Source organism: Siphateles boraxobius, unplaced genomic scaffold (assembly GCF_051911475.1).
Source record: "Siphateles boraxobius isolate OS27281-9 unplaced genomic scaffold, OSU_SipBor_1 12, whole genome shotgun sequence".
In the NCBI taxonomy this organism is placed as follows: domain Eukaryota; kingdom Metazoa; phylum Chordata; class Actinopteri; order Cypriniformes; family Leuciscidae; genus Siphateles; species Siphateles boraxobius.
The window spans coordinates 21081058-21098432 of record NW_027508722.1 but is presented as its reverse complement, the minus strand read 5'-3'; the positions used below and the strand labels follow the sequence as shown (position 1 = coordinate 21098432).

General features: G+C 37.8%; 1 protein-coding gene across 1 annotated transcript; it reads right to left on the bottom strand.

Moving 5' to 3' along the window:
• Positions 1-2261: 2261 nt before the first annotated feature.
• On the bottom strand, positions 2262-9294 carry gtpbp10 (GTP-binding protein 10 (putative)). The gene is made up of 10 exons (XM_077211422.1): positions 9122-9294; positions 8003-8196; positions 6914-7005; positions 6564-6708; positions 6212-6285; positions 4996-5048; positions 4483-4590; positions 4319-4396; positions 3666-3789; positions 2262-3268 (listed from the first exon to the last, which is right to left on the bottom strand). Exons 1-10 carry the CDS (start codon positions 9152-9154, stop codon positions 3027-3029), a joined length of 1143 nt encoding a protein of 380 aa, XP_077067537.1. The 5' UTR covers positions 9155-9294; the 3' UTR covers positions 2262-3026.
• Positions 9295-17375: the final 8081 nt, after the last annotated feature.

Below are 17375 nucleotides of genomic sequence, written 5' to 3'. Positions count from 1 at the left end.
TGGCTAATTCGGGGGTCTATATAGGCTAGGCCACGCCCCCTCGGTGGGCTCTGACGTTGGGCTAGCTCATTGGTCGCACGTCAGAGTCGCCCGCGCCATTGGATGTGCAGTTGCTGCAGCACAGCCTATGAGCGTGCTAGACGCTCAGTGTGCTAGCTGTGCAGCTGCAAATGCGTTTTACATATAGGCTTCAGTAAATTGAGGAAAAGGAGTTTCCCCACTTCGTATAGCTACGCAATACTCGTTCCCTCTCTCAGGGAACTGAGGTTACGATAGTAACCGAGTAGTTATTGCTTGAAGGTTATGCTGAATTTGAAAGCTTATTAAAGGGTTAGTTCGCCCATTTAAGACATGAAGTTGTATGGAATCCTTACCAGCACTATAGTGCATACACACTGACCCACTCTAGTCCTCCCTGGTCAGAGTTCTGGCCGCTGGAAGTTTTTCAAGAAAGTACTCCCGGTTAGTTTCCGGGGCCTCAAAACTGTGCGGGAAACAGGAAAGTAACCGGGAGTACTTTCTTGAAAAACTTCCAGCGGCCAAAACTCTGACCAGGGATGTGACTACAGAGTGGGTCAGAGTGTATGCACTATAGTGCTGGTAAGGATTCCATACAACTTCATGTCTTAAATCGGCGAACTAACCCTTTAAAATGCCAGGGAACAACTCAAAATGTGCAAAATCCAAGAGAGAGGGCTGGCAAAAAGTAGCAAATTAAGTTTGTAGTGATCATGTTAGATGTTTTTATCACTTATTACAGTATATATTTTTGTATTTTAATAATTTGTAAATAATGAATAACTTTGTTCATTGTAATGTCAGTTTCACCACCCACTACTAGAACATGGGAACAAGTAAAAGTGAAGTACTAGAATATTCTACATAATGGTAATTTGTACTTACTTAGTCTCTTTTAAAAAGGCACTGTTAATAAATGTTTGCCAGCTCTTCCTCAGACACACAGCAGGGACCAGTAGCAGCAACACCTTCACTGCTGGTAAATGAACTTTAAATGATCTTAGAACACGTTAAAATAATGTGTTGCTGCATTACATTAAGTAGGCCTATAATCCCAATGGCTGGTGCAGTCATCAACTGTTAAACCTTGAGTAGTAATTAATTGCTCTGACTTGTGAAAGTGTACATGTGTGAAACTACATGTAATGTAAAAAAAAATATGTTGCCATGATTTATTGATCACATTTCCCCCCAGTGTACTTCATTGTAATGAAATTGTGTTTTCCTCTTTTGTGCATTTTAAACAATACACCAACACTTTTACCTGTTCCCATACCAAGCAAGTTGCTGAAGCATGTGCAGTAAGTACTTTTTCTAACTTTACATCAAAAAGGAAGAAAGTACAACACTTTGTAATGCCCATTTTTTCCCCAATGCACAGGACAGTAAAAGAAACCCTCTCAGGTCAGGTAAGTGCATAAATAAATTTACACCTGAGTACCTATTATTTCTGAATGCAATATGAGTTGCAGGAGTCCACGCCTACAGAAGAGCGTGCACAAAGCAGTGATACAGAGGTGGGCAGTGTTGTACTTTCCCTTTTCATTTTTGGTGCATAAGGCATGTGTTGACAGGTTTCAAAGAATCTCAGGGCAATGTACAGTTTGTGCTTTTTCGTTTCCAAAAAATGAATGATGTAAACGACAGCCTCACGAGCCATGAGAAAATTTATAAATCTCAAATAGTACACTCTCGCGCTGCGCTAAAAGACTTCCCGTATCACCTAAAGCCGTGATCTAATCCTGTTAACATGAAATTTAAGCTTGCGCACCTGTTGCTATGACTGACAGCAAGTGTATGAGCTGAGTGTACCAGCTGAGTCTATGACTAAAATGTTCAAGTGTGTTGAATGTGAATATAAGAGAATATGCATATAAATTTGACAGATGAACACTCTGCAAACTCCGAAATCACCCACTGCCTGCATTTATAATTATGAAAAGGAGCCTTCCCTGGTTTGACATGGAATTGAAACCACCTGCGAAATTTTAGTTCCATCTAGTGGCATATGGTGGAGCTGCTACTTTTCTGCAGGTGAACAAAAGGACATACACATTTGTATTAGTATTAGATATGTCTAAAACAAAAACAAAAAAACAGCGAGGAAGGTTTTCTGATAAACAGTATTACAATAAAAACCACTTGAGAATTCAGAAAGAAATTATTTGCATTAACGTTGGCTTAGTGCTTGGTCAAGTGGTGATTGGTTTGATAATGCCACGCCACAAACGTTACAAAAGAAATAATAAACAGAAATTCTATATTTATTGTAATAGTTCTATGAAATGGAAAAATCCCTTTGAACTTATGTTTCCAGAATTTCAGCTTGCTGAAATTACAAAACACACCTACAAAAAAACAACAATGGTCAAGTTTCTCTGCTTTGCTGACATCTTGACCAAACTTTCAATTCATACATGGATTTGGTCAACATGTGACTCTTTTAACTTCCCAGTTCATCCTTCCATTCACTCTCACTCTTTGACAATATCGGGTACAGTATAATCTAGTATGAAACAAATCAATGAAGGCATGAGATAACTACATCACAAAAAACAGCATGAAATCTCAACAGATGGCAGTAGAGCTCATAAATTTCTCCACAAAAAGCAAGACCTCGAAAAACACTCGCTAGGTAAAAAGTAATGGACAAAACTCAGGGCGGTCACTCACAATAGAATTAAATACAATTTAGATGATTGTTAAAGTATAGAACCATGTTCTATAATTTGTGCCTTTTTTGTCTTCCTACCTTGTTGGGGGGAAAAAAGCTTAAACCAGCCTAAGATAGTTTGTTTGTTTTTTATTCTGGTCTTCCAGCCTGTTCAACTGACACTTTCCGAAAACTCCTTTAAAAGCTTATACAACCTATACTGATTTGCTAAATGAAAACATGCAATTTCGGTTCCTTTTAGCCACACATTGAATATTTCACAAGTCAGCAAATGTTCAACAGTATCCCTGAGGATAGTTTATGGACTGCCATAACTTAAGCTGAATATGTGACCTCAGGTTGGTTGAGGAAACCCCCAGCTGGGTATGGATGAAGTGGGAATCTCCCTTCTCAATTTGAGTAGCTTCTCACTGCGCTGACCCTCAGTTTCTATGACATCCTGCTCCTCAAGTGATTGACGAATGAGGGATTTGAGCAAGGGCAGTCCAAGGCCAGTCGTGGCAGAGACTGGGACGACGTGCATAAAACGCATTAGTGTTTTAGGGGTGATGTCCTCAGGAAAGATGTGGCTTGATTCTAGGGAAAGCAGAGCATCACTCTAAAGTTATCAATCAAGGAAAAATGCAGAAAAATGTAAAGGTCAATGCAGTGAAACAATCACATTAGGCCCACATTTCAGCAAAATGTACTTGTGGTAGAAACTAGAGACTGCTAAAATCGTCAAGTACAAATCAGCATCTTTAGGGAAAAATTGCAGTAGATACTTGTGGGAATGGTCATTCTTAAGAGTGACCTTAAAACTATTGCATGAAAAATAATGCAACACTTTATTGATAAAAGCATCTGTGTCATGATATGACATTTCTGACGCACCCGCTTATATATCTAAAATAACACAAAACAAAGGCTAAGTCTACACTAATATACACATCTGTGACTAATATTCATGATATTTGCTTCCAATAATACCTACCTTCCTGGTTCTCCAAGTGAGCTTCCAGCTCTCCGAGCCGGCCCTGAGCCTCAGGGAGGTCCATCTTATTTATGACCAGGATGGCTGGCTTGTCTAACAGTTCCTCCTTATACAACTCCAGCTCCTGATCAACAAAAAAGATCAAGAGCAAGTTATGCAGCAAAATCTTGTATACAGAAGCATTTCATTGAGAAAGGCAGTAGTGTTTTAATTAGTTCAAATGTGGGGGTTTTCAATGTTTTTGATAGATGTATCTTATGATCACAAAGGCTACATTTATTTTATTTTTAAAAAATTGACTGGAAAAAAATTACAGTAAAACAGTAATATTGTGGTAGAAGTTTTCTATTTTAATTTATTTGATAATGTAATTTATTTCTGTAATGGCAAAGCTAAATTTTCAGCAGCTATAATTTCCTTATTTGGCGCTCAAGAATATGATTTTCAATGTTGAAAACAGTTGTGCTGCCTATTTATTTAGGATTCTATCATGAAAAGAAAGTTAAAAAGAACAGCATTTATTTGAAATGGCAATCTTTTGTAATATTATAAATGTCTTTATTCCTTTTTATCAATTCAATGCATTCTTGCCAGATAAAAGTTTTTCTTTTATCTTAACCCCCAAACTTAGGAACGGTAGTGTATATAATTACCTTGGTTAAAAGCAGTACAGTTTCAAATGCAGCCCTAAACGGAGTATTACTAGCTAGCTGAAACCCACAGATATCGACCTGAAACACCAGAACATGAAATTACTATGCAATTCTCCTAGTCCGTAAACAATTAAGTTCACAACATAAAAGACTGAACGAAGTACCACAAACATGAGCTGCTTGGTTCTTTCCACATGCTTGAGAAACTTGTGTCCCATGCCTTTATTCACGTGAGCACCTTCAATGAGTCCTGGTAAGTCTGCCACTGAAACCTTCAGAGAAAAATAACTTCTGTAACTCATTCTGACATCAGTCTGAAGAAGTGCGTATTATAAGACACAACATACAATATAAAGTAACATTTGCTAAAGATGTTTATGAAAAATGTAACTGTAGATTGTAATTTTTGGTTTAAATCTTGGTTTAACTGTAGGCTATATTGTAATTTTGGTTTAATTCTCTTTATGGGAGAAGGTCAAAACCAAGCTTGTCAATCAGTATGCAGAATAAATCTAATTCAGTTATATCCTTAAATTAAAAACCGACTCTTCACACAATGTGGTCTTCTGAACAGGCATGCCACTGTTGTAACTACATTAAGTAATGACATGATAGCATCTTGCTGAGATGAGTGAATGTTATGAGTTCAGCACATTTTGAAGAGAATGTCATCCTACCTGCTTGTGGTCATCATACATGATCTTTCCGATTTCAGGTCTTAAAGTTGTAACTAAGGGGAGGGGGAATTATAAAAACAGCAATATATATCATATATGCAACATTCTTCCACTTTCAACTTCTTTTTTCCCAGCAAATTTCTTATTACGTGTAAATATTTTTAAGAAAATAAAAAGATTTAACAACTGAGACAGACTGAATATTTCACAGACATTTGACGAACAGAAATGAAATGAGTCCCTGAAAGGGGGAGGCCAATATCAAAAGCAGCAGTGAGTATCTGGTGTGGCTAGCAGATGCTTTAAGAGCTATAGTACATCTCATCCTCATGGTCTGCAGCAAATTTGTCAGTTCTTGCTGTGAGATGTTACTCCACTCTTCCACCAAGGCACTTCCAAGCTGTGTGCGTTTTTGTGTTTTTGGCACTGTAAACACGATCAACTGTCCTGTTTCTCTGTAGCATTGTCTTACATTACGGACATTACAGTGTATTGCTCTGTTCACATCTGCAGTCCTCATGCCTCACTGCAGCAGGACTATGGCATGTTCACACAGGTGATTGGGGACCCTGGGCATCGAAAAGGTTTCTTTAATGTCCAAAGTTATTGAATTAATGAATGAATGAGGCATTTCATATAGCGTTCATATCTACTACTGTACACCCAAAGCGCTTTACAATCATATCAGCGGATCTCTCCTCAACCACCACCAGTGTGCAGCATCCACTTGGATGATGCGAAGGTAGCTACAGAACAGCGGCGCCAGTGCTTTCACACCAGCTATAGGTGGAGAGGAGAGAGAGTGATAGAGCCAATTCTGTGGATGGGGATTATTAGGAGGCAATGATTGGCAAGGGCCAATGTATGGAATTTGGCCAGGACACCGGGGCTACATCCCTGATCTTTCAAAAAGTGCCATGGGATTTTTAATTACCACAGAGAGTCAGGACCTCGGTTTAACGTCTCATCCGAATGACGGAACTGTGATTGTAACTGTGACCTTAATTTTCTTTAGGACTTTTCCACAGGTGCATGTGCAATAATTGTTTATGGTTCACTGAACAAGCATGAAAAACATTGTTTAAACCCTTTTCATTAAAGATCTGTAAAACTTATTTGGATTTTACAAGGATTTGCTGAGGACAGATAGATAGATAGATATTTCAACTTTTCACTACGTTGGTTTAACTAATTTATACAGATTTTCAGTACTCACAGGGATAGCTGGCAATCATTGGTTTAGCATGAGACAAGGCAGTCAGCAAGGAGGATTTGCCTGCATTGGGAAACCTGTCAAAAATAATACAAGCCTGTAAAAAAATGTTTGATGTGTGTGAATTAAATACACAGAAAAACAATAACACAAGGAGGGTCACAAAGAATGACACATAGCAGTGTTTTATGACAAAACATCACAATCAATAAGGTTTTTACATACCAAGTATAGTTTAATTATGCATTATATTTTTTGTGCGTTTTACCTACATCATGTTTAGCTCTATATGTGCTTTACTTTTGACACCAATACTTCCCACCCCATTCCACTTTATGTGTAGAGATTCTCTCACCCTACAAGTCCAAGATCTGCAATGAGTTTGAGGTCCAGCCGAATCTGTCTGCTTTGACCTTTACTGGGTAAGAACCCAGAGTGAAGAGAGCCACCATGACCACCTCTAGCCACCAAAAGTCTGTCTCCTTCACAGTTCAACTCCCCTAAAGTGAAAAGAATAAAATGTTCAATGACACAGAGTACACTGTGAAAAGGAACAAACAACACAAATTGGCATTTGATATAAAAGTTCAAATGTGAGAGAAAATGTGTAGAAAAACGTCAAACAAAGAAGTGAAGTGATATGAGGAATGTTAAAGGAAAACATTGGATGATATAGATGTTACAGAGAGGTGTAAATGGAATTACCTAGTATTCTCCCCCCGTCCGTTGTGACACTGATCCCAGTAGGTGCGAATACCTGGGTGTCCTCTCCTTTCGCCCCTCTCAGAGCATGAATACTGACAAACGCATCACACAATAATTTACTTAGTCTCGAATCTCTATACTAAAAAATCAGCACAATACAAATCAGATTAAACAACTCTCAAAATCAGGTTTTACAAGTCAATAAACAGCTTTATGTGAGAAGCAGTCCAAAAATAAGTGTTTATTTACTGTCTTGTGCACATTCTCTTAAATGAAACATACATCTGCACATTTGAATCTGAAATGATACACATGCAAATCAAAAAAATTGTCCACAGAATCATCTCCTCCTGATGTGTTCAGTGTGCTGATTTTCTGGGTGCATGCAAACAATGAAAAAAGTCTTGAATTTATCATAATCCGAACATGTGGAACGCAATATATATTTAATGAATAATGACAAAGTCTTCCTCACAAAACTTTTAAAGAATTGTGCATTACTTTAATGGACTTTATGGAGCTTGACATTTGGGTTCGCAGTTTCATTATATGGAAAAACAAGCTTGGATATTCTGCTAAATATCTTGAAAATTCAATAGACTATTTGATAGCAACTATTTGAAAGATTGTGAATGCATCCTCTGCATGGAGCTAGTGAGGCTTCACAATATCAGAACAATATAGACCTCCTTACATCAGATTCACCAGACAAAAGAATAACACCTAAAATGCATCTGTTTTAGATTTCTCACTTCAACACAATCAATCAATAGGATAGATCACAGCACACAATGTTACTGCAAAAATAGGGCCCTGTGACTTGGCTTGACAGTTTATGTGTGTGTGTGTGTGTGTGTGTGTGTGTGTGTGTGTGTGTGTGTGTGTGTGTGTGTGTGTGTGTGTGTGTGTGTGTGTGTGTTAAAATATCTTATTGTGGATTAAAAACATAATAATATATTGAAAAGACAAAAATACTATTATATTATTTCTATAATATATAAGAAACTCCTACTATTGCCTTTAAGAGGTATTACTGACAATTTCCATTTCTCTCACCCTTATACTCTTTCTGAGAAAAAAAGGACTCACCTGCTGTTTGAACCAACACCTGCAGTGAATCGTTTGTTAGGGTGTTTGTCCTTGATTTGCTTCAGTGTGGTGCCTTTTTTGGCCACCACACACACGTCTCCACCATTTCCCCCATTTCCCCCTAAACGGGGCAAACCCATTCCTCCACTTCCACCCCTCACATACAGCCGTATATTATCCACAAAGTTGCCATACTGAAATAAATGAGATGCAGAATTAGTTAAGTTCATGAAACTGTTTGTTTTTCACTTTTGAACGCATGGAAATTTTCAAGCATAAAGATATTTATTTCTCTGGTGTTGACAGTACAATCAAAAATATCTTAATTTGTGTTCCAAAGATGAACAAAGGTCTTACAGGTTTGGAATGACATGAGGGTTGTGGTTCAGATAAATCATACATTTCACACACATGCTTTATGCTGTTGGTTTATTTATTTATTAAGAATGTTTTCTCATAAACCCAACCTAAATCAACCTTCAACAGTATAAGAACAGAGCCCTCAAATTATGTCCCTTTGAATTGAGACCTGAGTGAGCAGGAATACGTCTTGCTTAGGTAAACTACCTCAATCCTCGAGAGTCGAAGGAGGAGTTTAAGACGCAAGGATACCACAAACCCCTAGTCAACATTACGCACGTCGCACTTTGCAGCACACTACATTTCATTAATTAAAGTGTGTCTGGTCTGGGCAACCTGGGATAGACAAACGTCAAGATTACAGTAGTTTACATCAGTAAAATTACCAACAGGCTACTTATTCGCGTCACCACACAGCTGCTAGCCCTAACCCCATTTTATTAGCCAATAAAACTCATTCATTTATGAAAATAGTCCTATAGGCTATAGACCACTCTGAAAAAGACAAAATAAGGAATTCTTAAATCAGATTTATGGATCATGTTAATTGGAACAGGCATGTGCCAGCTCGATTTCTACTCATTTCACAAGATGACAAAATGCTAAAAATGTTAAGTGTGTAGCATCATGTTTGTAACAGTAATAATCATATAGTAATTTGTTACAAGATCTGTTAATGACACAGAAACTGAGCATGTGAAGGTCGGGCCAACTATGACTTCCTAAATGTCATTCTATAAATTTGCCAACGTTACTAACCTTGCGGAAGCAAGCTCTGCTTGTCCAGACCATACCGAAAAAACTCTTCAAGTCAGATATTGTCCTGAACTGGAAAAAAATCTATCTGTTTTTAGTTACAACGTTCCTGATTCTGCATTGCTGAAGTGAAGTACCAAACACGTGTGTACTTCCGGAAACATGGCGATGTGTGCCGTGATTGGCTGCCTGCAAGTGCTGTCCGTGTTTCCGCCTCTCCCAGTCAGAACTAAACTATAAAGAACTAAACAACAATCTTTTTCGTTAAAATAAAAATTTAAATTTTATTCGTTGCATTTTATTCCCTGTTAACCTTAGTTACAAACAAAACAGTAAATGTCAAAATAATATTTGTTTACATAATACAAACTAAAATATTTTCTCAATAAAATACATTAACTTTTTATATAAAATAATGGCATTTTTTAATAATTAACAATAAAATGTAGTTAGACAACAAACACAACGGAAAACAGCCATACAACATACAAAACATAATAATAAATAATAATTTCTGAACATTGACTCTTTGACCTTTTTCTCATGGTTTCTCAATAGAATTCATAAAAGTATATAGTAGAATAGCATTGTTCTAACAGGGGCACTTTGTAACGCAGTGTGACAACATGCCCCACCTGCGCAACTGGGATTTAACCTATATCTAGTGTCTTCTACTGGTCAACGAACTATCTCAACTGTTAAATAACAGATATAAGTTTAAAATTATTTAAATTTAGACAAATGTGATACTTACACAAAAAACAGAGATGAAAAATTAACATAAGTGAGGAATTTACTTTAGCTTATAAATGTTCAGTGATATGTTCCAAAGATTTCTGAATTTAGGCACAATTTTTTGTCTATATAATGTTGGTGCAATACACTAAGTTTCGTCATGCTAGCATGTGTGAAAGTATTTAAAACAAGTGTGTTACAACTAGCCCGTGTTAGTATGTGCCCCGCTCACCCCTAGTTAGCTTTTAGCATAACTTGTTTAAAAAAATACAAATACTTGATTATTTATTTCATAAGGTACATACCTAAAACCTAGCAGTAGAAATTATGCCCACTGTGTCAGACAACAAAACTGGACAGGTAAATAAATATGAGATAATATTATTATTATTACCATTGGTGAAAACTACAACGTTTTTTTTAAAGGCGTTTAAATATTGTTGGCCCAATTTGGCTAAATGTGTACGATAAAATGGGCAAGTGGGATTCAGGTGAAGTGAGTGACCTTTAATCTTCATTATACTCAAATTATTTTGACATATCTACCTTTCAGAAAACAGAATTAAGTGTGCTATTAGGAAATTCAAGTCAGAGATGGAAGAAAGGAAAGAAAGAGCAGAAAAATATAAGTTATAGCCTAAGTTGAATAAGTTCAATCTCTCGAGTGAGGAAAAGATGAAAGGAGCAAAATGTCGCCTAGATAAAGAATTAAAGAGTTCAGAAAAACAGACGGAAAAATGTTTAAACTATGGTTACCATTTTAGATGTTCCTTTTTTCAATTTGTGTTGGCCTATTTGTTGTTGCATGTGTAATAGTCTGAAGATAGGCTGAATATTCTGATATGCAGATTTCATCAAATTTAATGTCAACACAACATGTTCTATCAGTTGTTTTGAATTTTACACAGGCATTGAGTGAACTGATGATTTTTACTCATAGCCAATGTGCTTTTGGTTTTGTTATATGTTGTTGAATGTTTGTTTGAAAACATATGTTAATAAATCATGTGTTTTAATTAAGATACAGGATCTTTTTTGATAAATCAGGGATGGCCCACTTTGAAAATAAATTTGTCTGGAGTGCAAGATCCTTAAAATGTTTATTTGTATGTAACAGAATAATTGCAAATAATTTGTATATTGCAAATAACAGATTATATAAATGGTATTCTTGCAAATAACACATTATATAAACTGCCTGTATTCAAATTGACATATTATAGCTGGACTTTAAAGTTAACAAAAGAAGGCTCATAAAAAAACATATTGTATAAATTACACTTTAACAGGAGGCAGACTTTATTCCCTACAAAAAAGAATAGTAGGTTAATCATGAGCTCTAAGTCTGCTTCAATTGTCATTTAATTATGTTTTTCACGTCAAGAGGTTTTTAGTGTAAAGCCCAATTTATACTTCTGCGTCGAACTTACGCCGTAGCTACGCCGTAGGCTGTGCGTAGCGCACGTACCCTTCGGCGTACCCTGACGTGCACCTCTCCAAAAATGTAAGAACGCGTCAATTCTACGCGGACGCAAGCGCTGTGATTGGTCTGCTCAAACCGCTTCCTCGGGTTTCACATGCTCCCTCTGCGTGTGTCAACGCGGATAACGACGCAGAAGTATAAATTAAAACCAAAGCGTAGGCTACGGCGTAGAGGCTCCGGCGTAGGTCCGACGCTGAAGTATAAATCAGCCTTAACGGTCAGCAGCCTGACGTTTGAAACGTGGGCGCGCAGAGCTTTAAAAGTCTCCAGAAGTCGTTATAAACACTCTGTCAAAGCCAATTAATCGCCTCAATGGTATGACAGGAGACGTGCCTGCAGAACAATCGCAGAAAAGAAACGACTGAACTAAACATTGTAAGTAATGTTGTCTTCAGTAATGTTTTACATGCAGCTATTTCACTTGCTGTGGTCGGAGAAAAAATACTTTTTTTTGCTTTTCCAAAAGGTTTTGTTTTACACGGCATACTGTTTATGATTCGCATACACCGCAACAGTCATAAATATTCACTGTTGATTCCATAGGTTCCAATGGAACGATTAATTGGATTCCTTGACGGCAAGTAGTGGCGCCTTCTGTCAGTGTGTCTGCTGATGCTCGCCACCGCATCATCGGTCTACATACCCAATCTTGAGATGCTGAATACCGAGAGGGCAGGAGGCGGCAAGAGTCCCGGTCACCTGGGCGAGATAAACCGTGAATGCTGGAACACATCGTCACTAGCGGTAATACAAGCGCGTAAATTATCCGTTGCCGATACGGTTTCTGGTCTCTGGGACTTCATGACATACTGCCAAATATTGAGATATTAAAAATATATATATAGGTATATGGCAGTTTTCCCCCATGGTATTGATATCAAAATTGTGGCCAGTGAAAATGCTGAGTGGCTGGTAATTTTGGAAAACCACTAGCCACAGTGGCTGGTGAGCAAAAAAGTTAATATCAAGCCCTGTTGTATATATGTATTAGGGGCGTACACTTTAAAAATGAACTCAAAAATGAACTCAAAATGAACTCAAAAAAAACTGAACTCATATTTCTCAGTTAAGTTTACTTTATATTTAAAAGTAAATAATTATAGGAGCCCTGTCATTGTACAGCTTCATATTTTTAGCGTTTTCAATGAGACCAAATCAATAATAAGACAATTTTTAAAGGTACTTTATGTTGGCACACACAGACATCAAGAATTAGCGTATACATCTCAACAATGGTGACAAACAGATCAACTCTGAACACAAGCTCATTATTTATTCATGCAGCAATGCATGATGGGAGCCATGAATGAGTTTTAATTGGTGGCACGCAGAATGCACTGCAACATGCTTTATAATTGTCACCATTGTTGAGATTCACAGGCTGATTCTTGATGTCTGTGTGTCTAAAAACAAAAACAAAAAAATAATAATAATTGTATTTGAGATATGTTAAAAAAATTCTTAGGATTACATTGTAAAGGTTACAAATACTGTACAAGGACAGTGCTGCTATAATTAATAAAGTAAACCTAAATTGGGCTCTATATGAGTTCCATGATTCAGGTCAAATGATTGTGAAATAATGATTATGTTAAAACACAACCAACACCATCAGATCACCTTTTCTATTTGTTCATCTGACTGTTATAACTGAAGTACAACAACCAAACAAAATCTAAAGTCAATGATTTAAGAGTCAAGAGCCCAACTTAAGCAAACACTGATCACCATAATGGTAACATACCAATTACGGTTTTCTCCTTCAGTGATTCGGCTTGTTAACATCAGGTGTCTTCAATGTTGGCAATAAAAAAAAGTGTTCTTAATTCATCTTTGACGTCAGTCTGTTATTCCGATATTTTTGTTTAAGAAAATGTGTAAATTTTACTCATTTTAAATGGTTAACTTTTAAGGAATTAATTTGATTAATTATTACTCAATTCTAATTTGTTAAATTTAATTAATAATATTGCTTGTAATCTGTTGCCTCAATTTTATTGATTAGATTTAGCATATTCATTCGTATTCATTTTTACAGTGTAGAATTTTGTAGGGACGCTATAGGGACGTGTCCCTACCAATATCCAATGCAACTGATATGTCCCTAGCAATATTTTCGATTAAAACTTAAAATATATTTATATATAACCACTGTTGTCCGGTTGTGTCTTGTGGTTTTTATGTAGGCCCTATTAGGCTTATTTTATTTAACCAGTAAACATCCTATTTACATTAAAGGTCCCATATTATACAAAATTAACTTTTGCATGCTATTTGGACATAAATGTGTATTGGCAGTGTGTGTACACAACCAACCAAGTCATACTTTGCAGTCACGTGACTACCATGGATACCTGGCGGGCAACAAACGCTGAAAAAACGGAAAATTTCCAATACTAGCCTACAATCAATTATATAGTGAGGCTATTTTGTTTCCATAGCACATTAACAAGAAGTTTAATGACACTAATAACACTAAAAACAATACAATTACTAAATATTAATAATATCACTAAAATGACGAAACGATCCAGAGCTCTATATCATTTTAGTGATATTATTAATATTTAGTAATTGTATTGTTTTTAGTGTTATTAGTGTCATTAAACGTTTTGTTAATGTGCTATGGAAACAAAATAGCAGTCTTTAGTTCACGAACAGCACAAAAACTTGTTTAAAAGGAAATATTCTTCTAATTTTTTTCTGTCATTAATGTAGGTCCACAAGAAAAATATTAAGCCAGTAAATTAAGATAATCGCTATACCGTTATATCTATCGTCGTCTTTGAGAGAACTCGGCGTTAATGCAGCGACAGATACTGAAAGCTACGTTTCTACTTTCACTTTAAGGGAATGAGCGCGTTTACATGCACGGTCTTAACCTGATTATGCTGAATAATAGTGCATCCAATCGTACAACAACTATCTGGCATGTCGTTTACACCTCAAAACATCAACTTTTCTTTATTAAAACTGGCAACGTCCTGGCAAGATCCTTGATTAGTTTACTGGGTTTCCCTGCTAGAGAACGACGTTCTTGCCCGCCAGCCAGCACTTGTGACGTCACATGCAAAGTATGAATAGTGATAAAAATCCACTCACTCCTTTTTTATTAATCCCCATAAATCATCAGCAGTGCCTCCCAACGACCTGTTTTCAGAATGCTGTTTTAGTGACGTCACTAAGTACAGGCCCCGCCAACGAGTGTTGACAGACACTGCCGTTCTAACATAGAACCACCCTGATCGAGTTCACAGCTGCTGCACTGACGAGAATGTCTCCCAGCGTTGGTGTTGTGTGCTTGGATGTATTAAAGGGTTAGTTCACCAAAAAATGAAAATGATGTAATTAATGACTCACCCTCATGTCGCTCCAAGCCCGTAAGACCTCCGTTCATCTTCAGAACACAGTTTAAGATATTTTAGATTTAGTCCGAGAGCTTTCTGTCCCTCCATTGAAAATGTATGAATGGTATACTGTCCTTGTCCAGAAAGGAAATAAAGACATCATCAAAGTAGTCCACGTGACATCAGTGGGTTAGTTAGAATGTTTTGAAGCATCGGAAATACTTTTTGGTCCAAAAATAACAAAAACTACGACTTTATTCAGCATTGTATTATCTTCCGGTTCTGTTGGGGAACCGCGTTCACGAGTCCGCAGTGACGCTGATGACGTAAGACGCTGCTGACGTGTATCTGGTGCGTCCGTGTATTCAAGTTCAAATAAATATGGCTGGGCAAAAAAACGCAAGTCTTCCTCTGTGTGGAAATCCTTAGACATGTTTGTGAAGATTGTTTTGTTTCCAGGGTGCGTCTCCCTCAGACTGTAAACGAAGCTCGGGCCGCCGCACCAGACACACGTCAGCAGCGTCTTACGTCAGCAGCGTCACTAAACGCGGATCCACAACAGAACGGATGGAACGGCAACGGCAGCCGGAAGTAAACGGTTAACTGCCGTAGTTAAAGAACGCAACAATCACTAAGCAACAGTGAAGAGTACGGCGTAGGGGATAATTTAACCATTTGACAAAATACAAATAAAGAAAGTGATTTTAAAAAGCAGTAGAGGGTTGCTTTGGCCATTTAATGATATACATAAACAATTACAATGCCACATACCATAAAACATAACATCAGTGTTGGGCAGTAGCGTCGCTACAAGTAGTGACACTACTAGTTTAACTACATTTCTCGGTAGTGTGGTGGTAGCGTCGCTGTTTTCTGTATCAAATAGCTTTTCAGTAGCGAAGCTCTTTTTTTGATCAAGTAGTGCGGTAGCGTCCACACAAGCTAACGTTACATTTTCCCAAGCATTTCTAAAGCTCAAGCTCAAATCGGAAATACAACTGCTAAGTATCACTGATGCTGGATCAGTTAGTGAGGGTGACTACTTCTTCTTCTTCTTCTTGTTTTACGGTGGTCGGCAACCATAGGGCCATTATCCCAGACAGCAGGCGAATCCGAGCCGGATCCGTCTCTAAACCGGCAAATCCGCGTTACAGTCACGTCCGTTTCACTGCTCTAAAGCCCCGTTCAGACTACACGCGACCAAGCGACGCGATACCATTCATTTAAATGGTGAGCGGGCGACTTCCGGCGACACGCGCGACAGCGACCGTTGGCGACTAGATGGGGCGTGTCTGGCGACGCAACAAAGTTGAGAAATTTTTAACTTTATGCAAATGAAGAGCGATTTTCGCGAGCGACAACCAATAGGAGTGGAGCGCACGTGATCCTTCTCCACAGCCCCTGGGCCTGCAGTGATGGATGAAAAATTGATCCTTGCGGTTAGCAATTTTCCAGTTTTATTTGATATGTCTCTGCCCACGTACAGGGACATAAATAAAAAGAATGATGCCTGGAAAGGAGTTTCGGTGATTGTGGGGATTCCAAGTAGGTATAAATGATTGAATAGTCTGTACAATTAACTATATTTTTTTTGACAGACAGTAAACAAAACCTAATGTACTATAGTGGCCTTTCTAATATTTTAGTGCTGTTTACACTCTCCATTTACACTTGTATATAATGTACTCCATAATGTTATTGAAATCAATGTATACTAGATATAAATAACCCATTACTGTACTGTACAACCTATTACATCAGTACTGTATACTGATGGACACATATTAATATTATGTATTCTATGAAATATTCAGTATATCTTGTATCTGTATACAGATATTAATATTGTATTGCAACATATCACAGAATAAAATAGGCCCATACTATGCTTACTCATTGCATCTTATCATACTTTGTTATACATTTTCATAAAAGTAATATTTGTGTCACATTTGTGTGCTCATACATACATGTGTTTTTTTTTTTAGTTGAAGAATGCAAAAAAAAAAAGGAAAAACCTCAGTGATGTATACAGGAGGGAAATAAATAAAAACAAAAACAAAAAAAGTGGCTCAGCAGCTGATCATGCTAAGCCTTGGAAATACAGTGCCATCACGGGCTTCCTCACCCCCTTTATGGAGTTCAGAAGCACTAGTGGAAACATGCCTCAAGGGTTTGGACAGTCAGCGGGTCAGGGAGAGCCAGCCATATCCTGTGACAATCCAGCTACAGACTTCAAGCAGCCAGCTAGATCCAACCAGCAGCCAGCTTGATTTAACCAACAGCCAGCTTGATTTAACCAGCAGCCAGCTAGATCCAATCAGCAGCCAGCTAGATCCAACCAGCAGCAAGCTATATCCAACCAGCAGCCAGCTAGATCCAATCAGCAGTCAGCTAGATCCAACCAGCAGCCAGCTAGATCCAACCAGCAGCCAGCTTGATCCAACCAGCATCCAGCTTGATCCAACCAGCAGCAGAAAGCAACCAAGACAGGAGAAAGAAAAGTTTACACAGGGCACTTCAAAAAGGCAGCGGGGGGGGGGGGGGGGGGGTTTCTCTCTTTTTTTGAGAAACATCTTGTCTCAGCTCTAAATAGAGCAGAGGCAGCACCATCCAATACTCCACCAGCATCTGAAGACCCAGATAAACTTTTCCTCCGTAGCCTGTTGCCACAAATCAAAACTCTCACATC